Genomic DNA, 20,919 nt, shown 5'->3' on the forward strand with positions numbered 1-20,919 from the left:
CCTGGTCTGAATAGAGACACTGGATTCTTATCTCATTATACATGATAAAGCTATTTTTGGCCATCTCATCCATTGCTTTTTCCTGTAAGGCCAATTGCAGTCATCAACAGTCGTCAACAGGTTTACCACACCTGTTTAGGGAAGTTTTTAATGTGTGACATTTTAATGTATTTTTCATCTTTGTTGGAAGCCGCCCAGAGTGGTTGGGCAGGGTACAAATAAAATTCTTATTCTTATTCTTATTATTCTTATTATTATTATTATTATTAGCCAATCACCCTTTCCCACTATCCTTGTGAGTAATACCGCTCCCCACCCTCTCACTATATATAAAGGTCTGGTGACTTCTGTTTCAATGTATCTGAAGAAATGTGCATGCACACGAAAGCTCATACCAAGAACAAAAATTAGTTGGTCTCTAAGGTGCTACTGGACATTTTATTATGATTATTTTATAGATATTTCTACTGCATCAGACCGACATGGCTACCTACCTGAATCCAGATTCCACAGCCATCATTCTCATCCTTATACTGGGTCTTATCCATGTAAACTCTCGACTCAGAGCCACTGGAATTGTGCAACTCCATTCTTTCTTCACACTAAGGGGCATTGTGGCAGAGCTTGTACAAGCCCTAGTCACCACAGCAGCAATTTCCCCCCACTTTTCAGAATCCAGAGGTCCAGGCCAAGATTAATCTCGGTTCTCTCTTTTGCAAGAAGGAACAAGCGGGTGGTTTATGAGTCTTTTAGGTTATGAGCCACAGCTTTCTTCTGCTCAGTAGCTCTGTTGGCATTGCCCTCAGTACCCCTAGACTCTTGAAATGCAAGTAACCCATTTTCTTCCATTGCTGTCCTTGTCCTAGATGGAAATAATTGCAGCCTGGCTCTTCTGCAGAGAAAAAAACAGCTTACAGATGCAAGGTGATAGAGACTGTTTTGTGTCTGTATTATCCTACTAGAAATTGCGATGGACTAATTTTGGCCCATGGGGCAGTAGTCCCTCATTGCTGCTCTCCTGAGAGTCTACAAAATAGGCAGTTGTTTGAGGAGGTGATGGAAAACCAACCTCAGCAGTCTCTCAGTTGATCTTCCCTGGCACCCATCTTTCACTCCTGGAATCTGTTAATTCTGCCTAATGTGAAGAAGTCCTTCTTTTCTTGCCTGCTCAAAATACCCTCCAGGTCTTCCAGGTGACATCCATTCATGAGATGTGCAACCAAACTCCACCCTTTATGTATATATGTGGAATGGCCAGGCTGGCGGAGCATTTTTTAATTTCAAAATTTCAATTTAGACTTAACGTGACATGATTTGCAGCCTTCCTATTCCCCCCCCCCTCGATCATTTCTTGGAGCGGGGAGGGTTAACCGTCTGATCGAAAAGGTTACAGATGAACAAGATTAAACATTTATTGCCGTGTTAATAAATGATTGCACCTGCGGTGGAGGCAAATATAAATGTTAAGGGGCCTCATTATAAATTCATAGCAGCTCCGCAAGGATAACTGTTTAAAGAAGTCTCCCCCCCCCCCCCCGTCAGTCTGGATACAGAATGTGGGGAACAGGGCCTGCTCAATACATTTTGCTGCCTGAGGTGAACCAGCAAATGGAGTCTCCCCTCAGAATCCTGGGATCTGTAGTTTGTTAAGGGTGCTGGATGAATAAGGAATACAAGTCCCTGAGACCAGATGCAGCCTTTCAGACCTGTCTGTTTTGCATCCTCCATGAGTGTTTTTGACTTAAATGTGTCTTTGAGTGCCTAATGCTTTTCGCTTGCCTGAATGGAGGATAGACAGTGATGCACGAGTGTGAAGAAATTAGCCTACTTGTCAGATGGTAGTGGTGGTTGCTCGTGAGTAACCAGTCAGGACTTTGACCTGTCTTTTACAGGTTTTATTTTGGTGCAAAACTATTTACAGTGCAGAACCACAAGTTCATGTCTGCCTCAATTGCTAGCAGAATCCGGGAGTGGTCGTTTCCGGGTCCTCCCACAACATAAGAGCTTAGTCACCCCCAGCCTTTTCCTTCCTTCTTTGTGTTTTACACCTCTGCGCAAAGTGGGCGACGGAAGAGGCGTGCTTCCCTCCTTGCCAACTTGGCCAGGAGCGGTGCTGAGGCTTCCAGCAGCATCCTCTAGCCCTTTCCCCTCCTTTACCCAGGAGGTGTGGCTTTTCCCACCCTCAGACTGATGAGGTGCGGCACTGGGGCTCCCAGCAGCATCCTCTGGTCTCTTCCCCACTGGAGGTGTGGGGAAAGAGGAAGGAAGAGGAACTGCTTCTCAAGATTTTCGGAGGTTCCCTGTATTCCAACTGCCCCTCTGCCTTCCTTCCCTGTTCTGATGGCAGTACCCTGACACTACTGTATAAAAATAAAACAGGAAGCTCTAACTTCCAGCAATGAGAAAGGCAGCTTAATCAGCGATCCTAACAGTGTTCCTGTGCTCAGTTTATTAGAAGGAAAGCATATAAAACCAGCATCAAATAAACCTCCAGTTTCACCACAGAAAATGAGAAAAATCTGCCTTCCTTCCCACCTCTGTCACTGAAGCAGCTGCCTCATCGAGGCTCATAATAGTGCCAGTTCTGTTGGGAAACACACTTATGACTCACCCGGGTGGCAGGGAGTGTGGGCAAGTTTGGTTTGGTGGTGTTCCCCTCAAACGAGAGACAATGCAGCCTAAGACCCAAGTACCTATGGGACCGCCTCTCCTGGTATGCCCCGCGGAGGACCTTAAGGTCCAGAAATGACAACATTTTGGAGGTCCTGGGTCACAAGGTGGTTAGATTGGTCTGAGCTAGGGCCAGGGCCTTTTCAGTACTGGCCCCAAATTGGTGGAACGCTCTGTCACAAAAGACTAGGGCCCTGCGGGACTTGACATCTTTCCACAGGGCCTGCAAGACAGAGCTGTTTGGCCTGGCCTTTGGTTTGGACTCAGTCTGACCCTTATGTTTCCCTTCCCTTATGGTTTTGATCTATGGGCTACTTTTGAAATGAGGCTGCCTTTTAAATTATTGTTGTTTTTCCCTATTATGTTTTTACTGTAATTTTACTGGTGTTAGCCACCCTGAGCCTGGCTCTGGCTGGGGAGGGCAGGGTATAAATAATAATAATAATAATAATAATAATAATAATAATAATAATAATTAGTGTTGTACTTGCATCACTACATACCCTCCAAGTTTGCCATTTTAAGTGGGACATCCCAGATTGACAGCCACCCCAGCTTCTGATAACTATCCAGGATATCCCATTTTGGCTCCTTTGCTCTGGCCGTGCCAGAATGTGGGGTTCTGTGCTGCATTTGGGGTTCTGTGCTGCAGCACAAGTCAGTTGGCTCACACCAGAGTGCAGGACCAAAAAATGGGGGGGGGGTGTCAGTGGCAGAAGAAGCCACTTGGGCGTTTGGGGCGGCATGCCCAGGAACAGGGCGAGCCGCCCATAGGGGCAGGGTGAATCACAGGGCCTCTGGAGTCTGCCTGCCTCCTCCCACTCAGCCGCCCTAAAACTGGGTGGTGGTGGCAGCGGGTGGACTGTTTGGGCAGCACGGATCCTGCGCTCACCAAGCCACTGCGTCTCTCCCAGGAGAGACACGTGGCTCAGGAGCATTGCAGGCCCCACGGAGAGTGCCGCCCAGCACTCAGTGGTGACACCCAGGGCAGCCCGCACCCACCATGTCCCCCTTCCTCCGCCCCGGGGGGAGGATTACCTTGACCTTGCCACTCTTCCTCCTTCTGTCACGGGGCTTCCAGGAGCTGGCTTCCGGATGTATGTTTGCAGCGTTGGCAGAGGAGGAGGAGGAATCTGTGCCTTCCCCTAGACTGTTCTTGGCTGGTGGAGCATCTCCTGAGGCAATGGAGGAGGAGGAGGCCATCAGATGCCAGCAGACAAAGGTGGGAGGGGAGAGGTGAGTGTCCAAGCGAGTGACGGGGTCACTGGGAGGGTGGGTTGTCCCAATTTGCCCTCTTAAAAGGTTGGGGGATATGTCACTATTTGGGTTGCAGATTATAATCTGTGTCCCCAACTTCCCAGCTTTCTACAGTGATGCCAGATGGTGGTGCTAGGATGTTGTCTGGGTGGGAAGTTTTGTGAGCAGAACAATTGGGCCTGATCCCAGTGCACCAGCTCCAGACTGGTGTAGCAACTGGGCCTTGACATGGTCGATCATGATCTTCTGGACCACCGCCTCGCAGACGTGGGGATACAGGGCATAGCCCGTAACTGGTTGTGCTCTTTTATCTCTGGTCGGGGACAGAGGGTGGCACTGGGGAGGGAAATGTCGTCGCGCCACTCCTTGGTGTGTGGAGTGCCGCAGGGCGCAATTCTCTCCCCAATGCTTTTTAACATCTTTATGCGCCCCCTTGCCCAGATTATCCAAAGCTTTGGGCTGGGCTGTCACCAATATGCTGATGACACTCAGCTCTATCTGCTGATGGATGGCCACACTGACTCGGCCCCGAACACACTGACCAGATGCTTGGAAGCTGTGGCTGGATGGTTTCGTGGGAGCCGATTGAAACTAAATCCTTCGAAGACAGAGGTCCTATGGCTAGGTCGGGATGGCATGGGGATGAGGGACCAACTCCCTTCTCTTGCGGGGGCCCAATTAGTGCCATTGCCTTCCGTTAAGAGTTTGGGTGTAATCCTTGACGCCTCCCTTTCCAAGGAGGCGCAAGTTACAGCAACAGCCAAGGCAACATTTTTCCACCTTCGGCGAGGCTCCTCACGGGGTCTCTGCCATGGGAGCATATTCACCCAGTGCTTTTCAAGCTGCACTGGCTCCCGGTGGAGTACAGGATCAGATTTAAGGTGCTGCTTTTGACCTTTAAAGCCCTTCACGGCCTAGGACCCTCGTACCTACGGGACCGCCTCTCCTGGTATGCCCCACGGAGAGCCTCAAGGTCCATAAATAACAACACCCTAGTGGTCCCAGGCCCTAAGGAAGTTAGATTGGCTTCAACCAGAGCCAGGGCCTTTTCAACTCTGGCTCTGGCCTGGTGGAATGCTCTGCCTCATGAGACCAGGGCCCTGCAGGATCTGATTTCTTTCCGCAGGGCCTGTAAGACAGAGTTGTTCTGCCTGGCCTCTGGCTTGGAGCCAATTTGATTCCCTCCCTCTCTTTTTTCCCCTTTCTTTTCCTTCTCCTCCTGCGATGAGGCTACAATTTAATATCTTAATGTTCCATTATTTTAATGTTGTATTTTATTTTTGTTTTTAAGTTGTAATCATTCATCTTGTTTTTATTATTGCTTGTAAGCCGCTCTGAGCCCGGCCTTGGCTGGGGAGGGCGGGGTATAAATAAAAATTTATTATTATTATTATTATTGAATGGACTTGCTGCCATCTTGCAATGGCAGAGTGACTGGTTTGTACCACTTCAGGACTTTCCTCTAGACCAGGCATGTCCAAAGTCCATTTTGGGGCCTAATACAGCTCGGTGTTTCGTTCAATATGGCCCCTGTGGCAGTTTTTTCCCTGGGGTAAAATCAACAACTTCAATCCTAAAAAAAACCTCAACAACTTCAATCCTTAAAAAAAAAGGTTGGGTTAACAACTTTGATTGGCCTTTTGGTTGGCCCTTCAGTTCATCAAATCTGGCCCTCTTTGAAAAACGTTTGGACACCACTGCTCTAGGCTTTGCCAGTGAATAGCCCACCACTGTGACCCCTGCCCACAGGTTTGATGGGAAGAAAATGGAAGCCAACATTGATCAAGTGACTCGCACATCGCTCCCTCAGCTCAGCCCAGTGGCTGGATCACTCCATCAGGGTATGAGTTTTCTGTTAGCGTGAATTTTGATGGGCTTTTGCTCAGATCAGGCAAGGCTGTCTTTATGTTCTTCTTGTAAAGGTAAAGGTAAAGGTACCCCTGCCCGTACGGGCCAGTCTTGACAGACTCTGGGGTTGTACACCCATCTCACTTAAGAGGCAAGGGGCCAGCACTGTCCGGAGACACTTCTGGGTCACGTGGCCAGCGTGACATCGCTGCTCTGGCGAGCCAGAGCTGCACACGGAAACGCCGTTTACCTTCCCGCTAGTAAGCGGTCCCTATTTATCTACTTGCACCCGGGGGTGCTTTCGAACTGCTAGGTTGGCAGGCGCTGGGACCGAGCAACGGGAGTGCACCCCGCCGCGGGGATTCGAACCGCCGACCTTTCGGTCGGCAAGCCCTAGGCGCTGAGGCTTTTACCCACAGTGCCACCCGTGTTCTTCTTGTACTGTTAAGCAAAAACAAAATAAAGAGAGAAAATGTCTGTCTGGTAGGAGGGCATGGCATTGGTCTCTGTCTACAGTTGGATACTATAGTAATAGACAAATCTGTTGCTGATGACATGCCTTTTGGTTTCATCAGAATATTACAATCCTGTGCAAAACTGCACCTATGTATAAATTAGGGACACTTATCTCTGAATTATATATGCAGCAGAAGAGGCTGCTGTATTAAAATGAGGCTTTTAAATGAGAATGAGTAAATGAAATACATGGGTAAGTCTGGAATTGAAATAAATACATAAAGATGCAGAGTAGAACGACTGTAATAAATGGTATGTTTATTGTACCAAAGGGAGAAAAAAAGAATATTCCAATTGAATTGTTGTCATTATTTCCTAAAATCTTGAATTGCAAGTCATCATATAGATATTTAATGAATATTTGATAAGGTTTTGAAGACCTCTCTGTTTTGAAGGCATGATTTAATTTCAAGCTGCTCAATAAAAATAGAAAGATAGCTGTTTTAGATAGTTGGGTGACTTCTTTAACCCTTGTACTGCCAGTGATTTGCCGATTGTCTCAAATATCTGAAACATTTAGCTTCCTCTCTTCAGATTCTGCAAAAAGAACACCACAAGTCTTTCATGCAAATGAGAAGAAGCATTCAGTATGGGCACAGTAAAAGAAGAAGAAGAAGAAGAAGAAGAAGAAGAAGAAGAAGAAGAAGAAGAAGAAGAAGAAGAAGAAGAAGAAGAAACTTTAGCATTTTCTCAGTCCCATTCATTTGTGAACAATCTTTCCTCCTGTTCTATTGCAGAGTGGGTGAGGAATAACTCAGCAGTGAAAAACGTGCTAGGTTAAATCCCCCCAATTCTTGGTTGTTGCCAATTTGTTCTTGTTGTTTAGTCGTTTAGTTGTGTCCGACTCTTCGTGTCCCCATGGACCAGAGCACGCCAGGCACTCCTGTCTTCCACTGCCTCCCGCAGTTTGGTCAGACTCATGTTTGTAGCTTCAAGAACACTGTCCAACCATCTCGTCCTCTGTCGTCCCCTTCTCCTTGTGCCCTCCATCTTTCCCAGCATCAGGGTTTTTCCCAGGGAGTCTTCTCTTCTCATGAGGTGGCCAAAGTATTGGAGCCTCAGCTTCAGGATCTGTCCTTCCAGTGAGCACTCAGGGCTGATTTCCTTAAGAATGGATCTTCTTGCAGTCCATGGGACTCTCAAGAGTCTCCTCCAGCACCATAATTCAAAAGCATCAATTCTTCAGCGATCAGACTTCTTTATGATCTGGCTCTCACTTCCATACATCACTACTGGGAAAACCACAGCTTTAACAATACGGACCTTTGTAGGCAAGGTGATGTCTCAGATTTTTAAGATGATGCTTTTTAAGATACCGTTGCCAATTACAGAAGCACAATTCTCAATTTGTTCCTGTAGCAATTTCATGACACACTGACACACTTTTGCCATGAAGTTGAAAATATTATGCTGCAAATGTGAATGTCCAGCCATGTATGTTTACCTGTTAAGGAATTATGTGTGAACTACCTGCAACAATCAGAATCTAAGCATCAGTCTAATGCACCATCCTATTTTCAGGAGTAGTCTTCAAGCTGCCGTTGGGAAGCCCACATAAAGGGTGTGGAGACCCAGCCCATTATGTTCATGGTATTTGTTATTCAGGGATAGGATGCATGTGTCCATAGAGACATGCAAATGGGTTTCCAGAATGGTGTACAGTGTTCTGGATTTAGAATATAGATAAGAGTGAATGCACTCTTTTTGGGCAAAGCAACCCCCCACCCCTTGAAGAAATATTCTTAATAGGGTTATTTGGATCCTTTGTGTCAGATTTAATGGGGGGGGGGACTAACACATTTGATTAGAATGGAAAAAAGAAGTCAAAGATGGGATGAACTCACAGTAGATTGGTTGCATTTTTTAAAACATTCTAGTGCATCATATCAAAATATGCAAGTTTGCAGCAAGTTATATTAATAATTTAATTAGAGTATATCAAAAAGAGGAAAATTAGTTTTTATGTAATCCATGTTGTAGTAAGAATGGATCAACTTTTGTTTTTGTGTAGTTTTGATGGTTGCAATTTTTCTTATATTTCTTTATAGTAAAAAAGAAGAAGGGGAGAATGCTTTTTTGTGCAAATTAATGCTGTTTGGGGAACATAAGGGACAGATCTTCTCAGTGGTGGTCCCATATTTGTGTTCCTCCCTTGAGGGAGTTACAGTTGCCCCTTGTACAGTTCAGGGATTTCTTTATTCATTGCACTAGTCACCTTTGGCCAAACAGCCTCTCAGAGGGGCTTACATAAACTATTCTAAGGTTGTCCCTGCCTTCAGACTCACCATCCAAGAAGGCAAGATACACAAGGAAATAGGAAATGAAGGGAGGAGGCGAAAGGAAGTTCAAGCACAACTGGTCTTAAAGTTACATCCAGTGGCCAGTGATGGTTCTGGTTGTTATCCCTTGAGAAAGAACATCAACTCTTCTCCTTCCCACACCCAGATTAGATCCTGTGACAATATCTAGGCCAGGAGGAGAGGACAGTTATTCCTCAGACAGCTGCCTTCTTAGCTGTTAGAATCCTCACAGCTTTTAAACACCCCTCAAAAAGTCAATAGTTTTGAGTTACTTTCAGCTGCTAATAAGAATCAATTTCTGATTATTAAATGGCTATATTATTACTTAAATTGTGTATTTCCTGATGCTTTCATTGGATTTTTAATTTTTATTTTTTTAAAAATGAACATTGAGCCAGATTGCGGGATATATGTTTTTTAACTGCCATTTAAAATGATGGTGTTTCACTGAATTGTATTTTGCTGAATATTGTAACTGCTTTTTGCTTCCTCTCTCTGCTCTGCAAGCCATATTGGGAGGGCTTTACAGCCTGAAAACATTAAAATAAAATAAACAAACAAACTGCTCAAGCCAGTGCTGTTTTTTAAAAAATGAAATGCACAAAATGCTTTGGGATCCTGACTGCTTTCGCCTCCTAGACACCAGAGCTTTGTGATCTTCTAAACAATCGCAGCTACCGACTTTGGGGATGCTCCGGGGTTGAAATCCCTGTTGCGTTCCCTTCACTTTTAGAAAATGTATCAAATGTGCTCGTGGGCAGCCAGGTGGGAGTTCATGCCTTAACTTTCTGATGGACTTCTCTGCAGTTTGCGATGATTCTTCTCCTGCCCATTGATTTCCTATCAGAAAGACTTGGCGCAATAACCGTGTGCATATATATAATAAATGATGGCTACCAAAAGGCTGAACGACGCGTGCTTTGTGAGCACTCCATGCTACCTGGAATTTTATTGATTGCAAGGGGGCGGGTTGTGCTACAAGGGACAGCAATAAAGCTAAGAAGACAGATGAGATGCATTTTGAATGATGTGAGTAGGCAGCGACAGTCTTGTATATTCATAGTCTTGCCCTGCTGGCATCTGAGACATGCAGAGGGATGAATGAATGGTAGGTTCTCTATGGCGATAGAATGGACTGTACCACACCAGCTGCAGGGGTGATTGGAATTTCTGTGCATTTGGGCAAATGGTGAAATTAACTAATACAGTGGTACCTTGGTTCTCAAACTGAATCCGTTCCGGAAGTCGGTTCCAAAACCAAAGCATTCCAAAACCAAGGGGTGCTTTCCCATAGAAAGTAATGCAAAATGGATTAATCCATTCCAGACAACCCCTAAAACAGCAATTTAACATGGATTTTACTATCTAATGAGACCATTGATCCATAAAATGAAAGCAATAAACAATATAATGCAGTCTCACAATCAATCAGTAGCTGAAGTTCCACACTGTCACAAAAACAAGCAAAATAAAGGCCCACAAAAACGCAATTTTTTTTTTTAGCAAAAACAGACAGACCTCAGCGTAACACTCAAAACAGAAGTGTGGACCTCAAAACGGAGCACGTTCGGCTTCCAAAAAAAATTCACAAACTGGAACACTTCCAGGTTTGCAGTGTTTGGGTTCCAAGTTGTTTGAGTACCAAGGCATTTGAGAACCAAGGTACCACTGTATTTTAGTTAAGGGAAGGTAGATAAGTCAATATTATGCTTAGCAAAAACTGAATCGAAGAACATAAGAAGAATGCTTTTGAATCAGGCCAAAGGCCCATCTGTTCCAACATCAGGAAACAAAGTCCTTGAAAAATAAACTATACAGTGGTACCTCGGGTTACAGATGCTTCAGGTTACAGACGCTTCAGGTTACAGACTCTGCCAACCCGGAAGGAGTACCTTGGGTTAAGAACTTTGCTTCAGCGTGAGAACAGAAATCGCGCAGCCACAGCGGGAGGCCCCATTAGCTAAAGTGGTACCCCAGGTAAAGAACAGTACAGGTTAAGAACAAAATAAAAAAATTCCTTCCAGTAGCACCTTAAAGACCAACTAAGTTAGTTCTAGGTATGAGTTTTCGTGTGCATGCACACTTCTTCAGATACACTTCAGTAACAGGTTAAGAACAGACCTCCAGAATGAATTAAGATCTTAACCCGAGGTACCACTGTACTTGATCTTCACTGTGACATCTGTTGAAGGCAAGATTTCTGCATCAATCTATTTTTAAGGTTTTTAATTTATTATTGTTATAATAACAAACCAAAACTATTAATAAAATGCAGAACTGGTGCTTTTCCCAATGCCATGTGATGTTCTGCTAATGCAGAGAATCCTACACTCTGCTAATGCAGAGAATCCTACACTCTGCTAATGCAGAGAATCCTACAGTACCTACACTTTGGAAATCCCTGCCTATTGATATTAGGTAGGTGGCTTTTGGTGTTGAGTCTGCCCTCTGTGAACTTTTTGCCCCTAACAGATTACCTGAGTGAAAAGGGGATGGCAAGAAGGTTCCTCACCTGTACTCTGGGACCTGTGTAAGTTCTCAGTCCTAGATAAATGATCCCCCCACCTCTATTTTCTGGTAGAAACTGGATTGCAAACATTCTGGCACCCTTCTTTCCCTGACCAGTTGAGCCAATTAGCTCCAAAGGTTGCATAACACCACTAGTCCAGTATACAGTATTGTAGGTTACTGAAAACAGGAATGAGAAGCATTAGGCTGAAGATTTTGTCTGCAACTTTTTTTCATTTCCAGGAATGAGAAGTTTTTAATGTCTGATGCTGTATTGTTTTAAATATTCTGTTGGAAGCCACCCAGAGTGGCTGGGGAAACCCAGCCAGATGGGGTGGCTGTCAATCTGGGATGTCCCACTTAAAATGGCAAACTTGGAGGGTATGTAGTGATGCAAGTACAACACTAATTATTATTATTATTATTATTATTATTATTATTATTATTATTATTATTAATTTAAAAGACCACTGTAAACAGTTAAAATTGTTGGCAGCTGCCAACCAGATATTAAAAACAATACAGCATCAGACATTAAAAACTTCCCTAAACAGGGCCGCCTTCAGTTGTCTTTTAAAAGTAAAATAGTTGTTTATTGCCTTGACATCTGCTGGGAGGGCTTTCCACAGGGCAGGCGTCACTACTGAGAAGGCCCTCTGCCTGGTTCCCTGTAACCTCACCTCTTGCTGTGAGGGAACTGCCAGAAGGCCCTCGGTCCTGCACCTCAATGTCCGGGCTGGATGATGGGGGTGGAGATGCTCCTTCAAGTATACTGGGCTGAGGCCGTTTAGGGCTTTAAAGGTCAACACCAACACTTTGAATTGTGCTTGGAAACATACTGGGAGTCAATGAAGATCTTTCAGGACCAGTGTTATATGGTCTTGGTGGCCGCTCTCAGTCACCAGTCTAGCTGCTGCATTCTGGATTAATTGCAGTTTCCAAGTCACCTTCAAAGGCAGCCCCATGTAGAGCGCATTGCAGTAGTCCACGTGGGAGATAACTAGAGCATGCACTTTAGGAAAATAAATGTATACAATAACAAATATATTAATGAAGTGCGGAGCTGAGGAGGGAATATAACTCACTTCTTATCAAGGTCAAGGTGTGAGTTAGGAGTTTTTTAAAAAATCTGCCATTGAGATTTTCAAAAAAATTCCGTCCCTGCATAGGGCTGCACTCTGTTTTTCAGTTATTCAGAAATGCAAACTACTTGGTTTTGGTTTTACTGAGCTTCATATCACAGCTACTAATCATTGACTTATCATTTCCATCTCTTTCTGTTTCCCCAGCGATGACAATGCAGTTTATCAGCCACCGGTTCCCTGACTACCATGATCCCACCATAGGTAAGTTAAACCCTCTTTGTTACACCAGCACTTTGGGCTGTGGAGCAATGAGAAATTGGGCTTCCAACTGCTGAAAAGGTTTCTCATTGATTGCATCCCCTTTATCCAAGTGACTCATTAATTAACCAATTAAATGGAAATATATTTGCATATAAATCGGCACCTGAATATCATTTCCACGTTCGAAATTCTGAACGGAGCACAACATTGCCTGCAGCATGCTAAACCAAAGCTACTACATGTGGTTTGAAGAAATGGCTCCCTTTAGGATTTCCTTGTTGTTTAGTACATCATGAACACACTGGAACTAAAATAGCCTTGAAAAATAGGGGAAGGGGACCGTGATCATGACCATGTTAGCATATTGGTTCCTAGTGAACTCAACTTTTAGTTGATTAATCTGCTAATGATGCAAATGAAAAGCTAGAGCCCTGGTTGAAATAATTCATGCCCATTGTGTTGAAATTAACTGCACAGTCCCTTTATGTATCAGCAGAAGCATATCTGAGCTCCCTTGCACCCTTCAAAGCCAGGAGAGACCATGGACCAGAAACTTTAAAAGCTTGCTTTTCAACACCTTTTGTGCTCCACACCAGTGAATGGATTCTTCCGCAAAGGCACCCAGGGGAGCCTGCGTACATCACCCAACTGTCCAGGGCAGTAGAGGAGCAGCTCAGGGTGCGTGTTAGTGGATGGGCTCCTAGTCACTCTGAGCCAAAGTGGAAAGACACAATTTTTGTGTACCTCCCAGGCCTGCGTACTTGGCAGGGACAAACCTGGCCAACCCCTGGGTATGCTGCTGTGTGTCCATTCTCTTCCTTCTCAGCAAAGACCTTCTTTGAGGGTCCTGCTAGGGAGCTGAATATAACCAGGGAGCTGTATATAACCCAGTTAAGTAAATCAGTTTGTTGCCAACACCTATGTGCAGCCTGAATATTGCAAAGGTTCAACAGGTAAGGTTTCCAATGTGAACTTTGTGAAACCTTCAAAAATTCAAAATGGCAGTTACTTGGCTGGGGATTTCAGGAGATGCCTAGCAGTAAGATTAGCTTTCAAGTTGGCATTTCAGAATCCAGTGTTTTTTGTGTTTATCAAGGGGAAGCAGGCATTTTAGGCCTGTGGGCACATTTGGATTGTTGAGCGAGTCCCATTGGCACCACCTGCTCTGGCAATTTCTCTCCCTCTTCCCCTCAAACAGAAAAAGAGCTAGAGCACACCCATGCAAACACTTCACATGTCCTAAGGATCTATGTAAAAGTCAGATCTGGAAGAAGCCTTGAAAAGCACATAGGGATTAAAGAGGAAGTTGGAAAGAGCGACTCTCTTGCCACTTCCTTCTTCAGCTCTATGTACTTTTCAGAGAAGAACAGGGTAACCATGCTCACCACCTCATGCATGGCCCAAGAGGCAATGGTGTGGTGCGTCAGAGACTTTGTCGGCACCAGGGGAAGACCTCAAGTACACCACTGCGCCCATGGGCGCCTTGAGGGCAACCTCTGATGTACCTACTAAGTGTGAACTGGTAGCAAAAAGGATGAAACTTCTGTATAAAGACCAGCTCATAGTTTGACCAACAGACACCCTGCAAGTCATTCATAAAAGACTGAATGAAATGGTTGGAATAGTCCTTCTCTGAATCTCTTTTTAAAGCCCGTTGATTGGTGTGGCAAAAACGTTTTTTATTTAAAGCTTGGTCAAAGTACTCTTTGCTAGCAAGTGGGGAGGATGCTTATAGTTTTTCATGTAAACAATCTAGATCCTACACCTAAGAAAGCTGAATTTTCCAGCCTGTGTGTAATGTCTGCACTGAGAATTTAACTTCCATTCCATAACAGAAACTGTTTTTCTTTCTTTTATAAGTCATTAATTTATTCAGGCCAGGAGTAGCTGAGAGCACCAGAGCCCCATCCCCAAGCTTCCAAATATATATTTGCAACCATAATAGGGACTAGAAACCTGCTTGTTTGTTATGATTCTCAGGAAGATGGATCCTGTGCTATTTGCCATATTGTGTCTCCTTTCCTGCTCTGTACTCCTCTAGAAATGTGATACGTCTTTCAGCCTCCCCCACAATGCTATCAAGGAAAGGCCAGACCAAATTGTAACCCTGTGTCTTTTGAGTCCTCTGAATTATTGGTTTGCAATTGCCGCTGCAACAGCATTCTGTGGCAACAGCAACATAGGATGTCACTGTCCATCAGGCCCTTTTGCTTGATCCCAAAGATGGTGGGCATTGTTATAAATTCCTAGTATCACCTTTAAAAGGGAAGAGTGAGTAATGACCCCAGAGGTACCCTTCTGGATGTCCACAGGGCACATTCATCACTTTGGATTAACATTGCTGAGCATTCAGTGCTGACAGATGGCTGAGAGCAAACATTTATCTGGCTATAAAAGGAGATGGCTTTAAGAGAATGAAAGACAGAAGTTTGCTGCACTCCATTTTCTTTGAGCTTTAACCATTTCCTCATCTTTCACACTTCAGATCTGCAGGAAAGAAAGGCCCATTGAGAACAGAGCTCCCAGACAACTGGTGGGGTGTGGGGTGGAGATTTTGCTTTTGCACTAGTTGACAGAAAAACAGAGAGGATCAGACAACCCCCCCCCCAAGCCAGTTTTGGGCTCAGAACCGCAATGCCTCAAGGACCACCTCTCTCCATATCAACCTACCTGGACCCTGTGAACATCCTCTCAGGCCCTTCTTCATGTGGCCATTCCACGAGGGGTCTGGAGGGTGGCAACACGAGAATGGGCCTTATCTGTGGTGGCTCCCCACTTGTGGAACACTCTCACCAGAGAGGCTTGCTTGTCACCTTCATTATACACCATCAAGTGCCAGGCGAAATCGTTCTGCTACAACCAGGCCTTGGGCTGATTAACATCCTATAACCTTTCAAATGTGTTTGTGGGATGGGGTGAGAGGAAGGGAGTTGTTGCTTGTGGTGGTTGTTATGTACTTTGTGCTTTTATCTTGTATTTTTGTGTTGTGAACTTCCTTGAGATCTACGAATGGAGGGCAGTATACAAATTTTAATAATAATAATAATAATGTTCAGTTAATTGGTTAGCATAGAGTTTAAAACTTAGATTAAAACATCATTGGGGCAGCATTCATGATGCAAAGGCCTCCTGATGTAAAATCATTTTAACCTAACATCTAAATCTTTGCAAGGATATTGACTTGATTTATAGGAAGGTAGTTCCGTAAAGTTGGGTCCACTAGGCTGAAGTCACAATTCTCATTGGCACAAGTAATGCTTCTGGGCAATGGAGGACCAGTATTAGATCTCCCCCAGATGATCTTAGTGATCAGCTTGGGACATACAGGGCAAGGTGGTCTTTAAGATACCCTGGGCCTAAGTTGTTCAGCAGCTTAGACACTGGTACAAGAACCATGAATGTGACCCAGTATCAGATGGGAAGCCAGTGCAGGTTATTTAGCACTACTTGTGATTGTTCCCATCACCAATCTAGCCATGGCATTCTGCAGTAGCTGAAGCATCCAGACCAGACCCTAGGGCAGCCCCACATAACGTGTATTTCAGTAGTCCAGGCTATGCATGAGTTAATGTGATCAGGTTGTCCCTGTCAAGGAGCTGTTGTTTACCTTAGGTGACTACATGAATTTGTCCTGGGGTTAATCTCTGTGTTTGCTTCCAGATTCTGGGCTCTGCCTGTAAGTGTTCCAAATATTCCTAAACTCTGCTTCTAGGCTCATAGCAAATTGCTGAAAAATCCTCCAGTTCCACCCCTAGATCTGATATAGGGCTCAGACTGTCCATCCCAGCATCTGCCCAGATACCAGAATTTTGTATGAGACGACAGCCTAATCCTAAAGTGTTTTCCCCACAAAGAAGAAATATGTTGACTTCTGTACATTTATTTTAGCATATTTTTTCAGATCAGTGTATTTTCTAAAAGCAATTCAGATTGGTGGTGTTTATTTATTTTTAGTTTTGCATTGCCAAAAACATGACTAATGCTCCCATCTACTGGTCCCCAGTTGCCTGCCTGCCTGTCTGCCTGTCTCTCAAATATAACCATTGAGCCAACTCTCTGTAGCAAAACATCCGAAATTTGGGATCACAGACAAAAATCTGTGATTGGAATTATGCAAAGCAGGCTCATTTGCATAAGCTTCCTTTGCATGTTCTCTCCAGTTTTGCGTGGGGTTTTGAATACTGCATTAGGGTTTATTTGCATAAATTGGGAAAAGATTGCTGGAACTCATGTAACAGTCTGAGCCACTCTTGGAGATTAGGGGTATCTATTAACCTATGTGCAGCAACTCTCTCTATCTACCAATGACAGGTCCAGTTTTTCTTATGCCTATCCCTGAGTCCTAGCCATGCCTACTCAGAACTTAGTCCATAGGTGATAGTAAAGTAAAGCGAGATTGCCTTACCCATCAGTGAAGGGCAATCAAATCAAGTTTTAATTATAATAATAATTATTATTAACATATGCCCACTCAAACACTTCACTTTGAAGAACTGTCATCGTTTCAGGTGCCACATAATAATACGTCTTCCACATTAGTAAGAAATAGATATTTTAGCGTGGCAGCAACTGCATACTCAGACGTTTAGAAAGTTGAGTTTCAATCTGCTTTTAGTCTATTGCAGGGGTAGGCAAACTTTTCCGCTGGAGGGCCAGATCACCCACCGCTCTTACCCCACTGGCTTTTGGAGCCATGGCGGTGGGGAGGAGGCATCTGCGGCTTCCTATTGGCCGTGGCTGCGTCCTGGAAGTCCTATCCTGTAGCCAATAGGAAGCCATTGCTGCCCACTCAGTCAGTCCCTGCGCAGAGCTAAACCAGTGCACTGTATCCAGCCCGCGGAATGTAGTTTGCTGACCCCTGGTCTATTGTTATTTTAACTATCTAAAAGTCTTAAATTATTGTTAATTTTTCTAATTGACAGTTATTTTATCTTATTTCTAAGTTGTTTTGGGGGTCTTTTTAACAATCAAGTGATGTCTAAAAGTTATGAAATGAATAAAATTGGGGGGTGGGGGGGAGAACAATGTATTTCTTGAATTTATTTGAGGAAATGTGGTGATGTTATTCTCTTTTGGCCTATTACCCAGTAGCAACTACATTTGTTAGAGTCAACAATATTGTTAGATGGGCCATTGTTTTTACCCAAATAAGCATGTATTTTCACAACAGATTTTCAATGATGCGCCTCATTAAGAATCCCTGGCCCAACTGCATCATTTAGCAGAATCATAATTTTGAAGGAGAGGTGGTCTTGGAAGAAGAACGTTCCTTGCTTGACTTGCTAAACCATATGTGGAGACAATTCCAGAGGACAACCCTGGAAGAAAATGAAATGATTTCCATTGTACATTTCCTATTTAATGGCAATGGGGAAACAATTTCCCAGCACCAGCAGAAACAATTTTCTTCCCGAACAAATGGAGAACTAATGATTTTGCACTCAGAGCAGTTACTTGGCAATGTTGCTGGGCGTTAGTGTAGCTAGAGAGATGGGGGGGGGAGAAGGAGGAGTAGGAGTAGGAGGAGGAGGGAACAAACTGGGTGGGTGCCAAGATGCTCAACAGCCATGTAACTGATCTCAAACCAAATCCACGAAAATCAGGTGGCATGCAGATTAGACAGCAAAGCAGCCAGGTAATTTTAAGCAACAATAACATGTGAGGAGGTTCTGCCTCTTGAGAAGCACTTGGAGTCAGGGTCATGAGAAGAATGATATTGGGGGCCATCTTCAAAGACTTTTGGAATCTGAAACATGGAAATGATGTGCTCTCAGTATGTGTTCCTCTGGGATGTGTTCCAGTTCTCTGGAAGATGGAAGAATGGAGATTGCCAGAAGGAGGGGGGGGGGGGAGAGACTGCTTTGGGAGGGGGTGAATACAGATGTCCAAGTAGTGAATGTTTTTATTGCTGTATTCTGTATTTGCAGGGACATTCTGTGAGCCACCCTTTAACACAATGACACAGGGATGGTTAGCCTGTGATCCTCTGGATGTTGGTAGACTGCAGCTTCCCCCATTCCTGATTATTGGCCATGCCAGATGAGGCTGATGGCACCCAATGACATTTAGCAGGCACCTGGAAGAGAACATGTTTTCTGAGTGGTAGGGATGGCAGAGGAATGGGATTCAGTCTGCATTTAAAGACAGACTTACCTGATTCAAAACAATATACAAAGCAAAACGAAGCCATCCTTCAAAATGTTGACTTCTCCAAATTTTGCAATGCAGTTCTCCAGCCAAGTATTGTGTACAGAAATGTATCAGTTAAATTAATGGAAAATTAGTGAAAACAACATACACAAATACATAATCATAGAATTGGAGAGTTGGAAGGGACGATGACAGATGACCCTACAATCTCTGCTGAAAAACCTCCAAAGTTGATGGACAAATTTGGTTTTGTTCACATTTAAAGAGGAACCTACATTATTTGTACATTTTGAACCGCTATGCGGACCAAAATATAGCCCCCTCTTAGAAATTCACATTGGTCTGAATTTTGCACTGCAAAAATTCATAGGCTAGGGTAAAGCATGCGTAAAATGCATTTCTTTGTGAAAAGAACATACAAGGATGCATTATATTTGAGGAAATTGTTTTGCAAAAATGTATATATTAATTTAACATACAAACACGTAATTAGCACTAAAAATGCTGGTGAATTTTCAGTCAGTCACCCAAATGGAAGTGCAAATGTTGGTAAAGGAGGGGGGGGGAGAAAAACAGAGAGAAGCAGAGAACTATTAGATTCCCCCATCCCTACTTCTAAATAAACATTTATGAGATTGCTCTGGCAATGAATGGGGGGAAATGCACATTACTGTTAGGATCGAACAAAGTGGAGTGTTTTGTCCTTGTGAACCAGCTGATCCTCTCTCCTCTGCCCAGATAATTGTCCTGAATTATCAATGCAATGTCACCTTTTGACAACAGGGAAATATTTGTGGAAACAATAGAGGCTTTGCACATTCCTGACGCTCTCTCTCTCTCTCTCTCTTCTTTGTGCAGCTCTCTATCTTCCTCTCTCCCTTTCCAGACTCACTTCCAATACCACTACTCCAAGGTTAGGGGTTAATTGGTAACTTTCCTTTGGGGCACTTAGCCAGTCCCTCTTGGCTCAGAAATACAATTGCATGTCAGCACTGATCACTCATGCCTGAAGAGCTTAAGGAAAGGGAAAGCTAGTGGAGCGCAAGAGATACACACCATCAAGTGTCACCGTTAATCACAGGCACCAAGCTTTTTAATGCACAGGGTATTTTACATCAGTCGGCGCACTGCACACCTTCAAGGCATACCTTGCAAACATGAGGCATTCCAGTATTTCCCATTCTCCTCTCACATGCATCGGCCCTGCATGCCTTTTCCTCAGATAAGACTATAGACATCACCTTCCTGGATCAGTCCAAATGCCCAGGATCCTGCTTCCAGAAGTGACTGGCAAAACATGTTCCTGGCAAGCCCAATTATGCACAAAACTCTGTCAATACAAATTCTGTGCCAACTTGTATATGCCTTCTAAAAGCTTTTCTATTCCACCAGGCCTATATAGGCAATGAAGAGTACATCTCCAACAATGGCTTGTTGATGCTTCTTTTAAAGCTTTTTTTCGGTGTGCTTTTTTTGCTTTTAATTGCAAAAATTAATGGTTTTTTATTGTATTTTTTATATTTTCATGCTGTAGATGAATACATTCATAATTTTCTTTGTATGCTGCCTTTCCATAGTTCAAGCCATGCTCAAGATGGCTTACAATATGAATATATATATATATATATATATATATGCTTTCGTAGATTTTCACGGGTACAGGAATGCAGGTTTTGGTGTCCTCGGGTGCCCAGAACATTGGAGGCTAGACACCACACCCCCTCTACAGTATTTATAGGAACTCAAACATTGAGATCCCGCTCTGTTCCAGTAACAAGAAGCCGAAAGCACCAGCCTGAAGATGACGAGTGAGACCTCGTCGAAACGTCGCCTAGACACCCCAACTTTTACACGGGAAGACACCCGAGGACACCAAAACCTGCATATATATATATATATATATATTTGCTTTCGTAGATTTTCACGGGTACAGGAATGCAGGTTTTGGTGTCCTCGGGTGTCTTCCCGTGTAAAAGTTGGGGTGTCTAGGCGACGTTTCGACGAGGTCTCACTCGTCATCTTCAGGCTGGTGCTTTCGGCTTCTTGTTACTGGAACAGAGCGGGATCTCAATGTTTGAGTTCCTATAAATACTGTAGAGGGGGTGTGGTGTCTAGCCTCCAATGTTCTGGGCAGAGAGGAAGTTCCCAGGCTAGTGTGCCTTTTCTTCTTTTGTTCCTTAATTACTTGAGAGATACCTTGAGTGTTGACCCACCTAAGTGGTACTCAGGATATCACTCAAGAAATCACTCAAGGTATCTCTCAAGTAATTAAGGAACAAAAGAAGAAAAGGCACACTAGCCTGGGAACTTCCTCTCTGCCCAGA

General features: G+C 44.0%; 1 protein-coding gene across 2 annotated transcripts in view; it reads left to right on the forward strand.

The window, feature by feature from the left end:
* RIT2 (Ras like without CAAX 2) overlaps window positions 1-20,919 on the forward strand; it is a 268,111-nt gene that overhangs the window by 54,246 nt on the left and 192,946 nt on the right. For both annotated transcript variants that reach the window (XM_083702948.1, XM_083702947.1), the window contains exon 2: window positions 12,389-12,445. In XM_083702948.1, coding sequence (XP_083559074.1) covers window positions 12,389-12,445 — 57 coding nt within the window. The remainder of the gene's footprint in view (window positions 1-12,388; window positions 12,446-20,919) is intronic.

This window comes from Podarcis gaigeae, assembly GCF_964106915.1.
Source record: "Podarcis gaigeae genome assembly, chromosome: 11".
NCBI lineage: Eukaryota > Metazoa > Chordata > Lepidosauria > Squamata > Lacertidae > Podarcis > Podarcis gaigeae.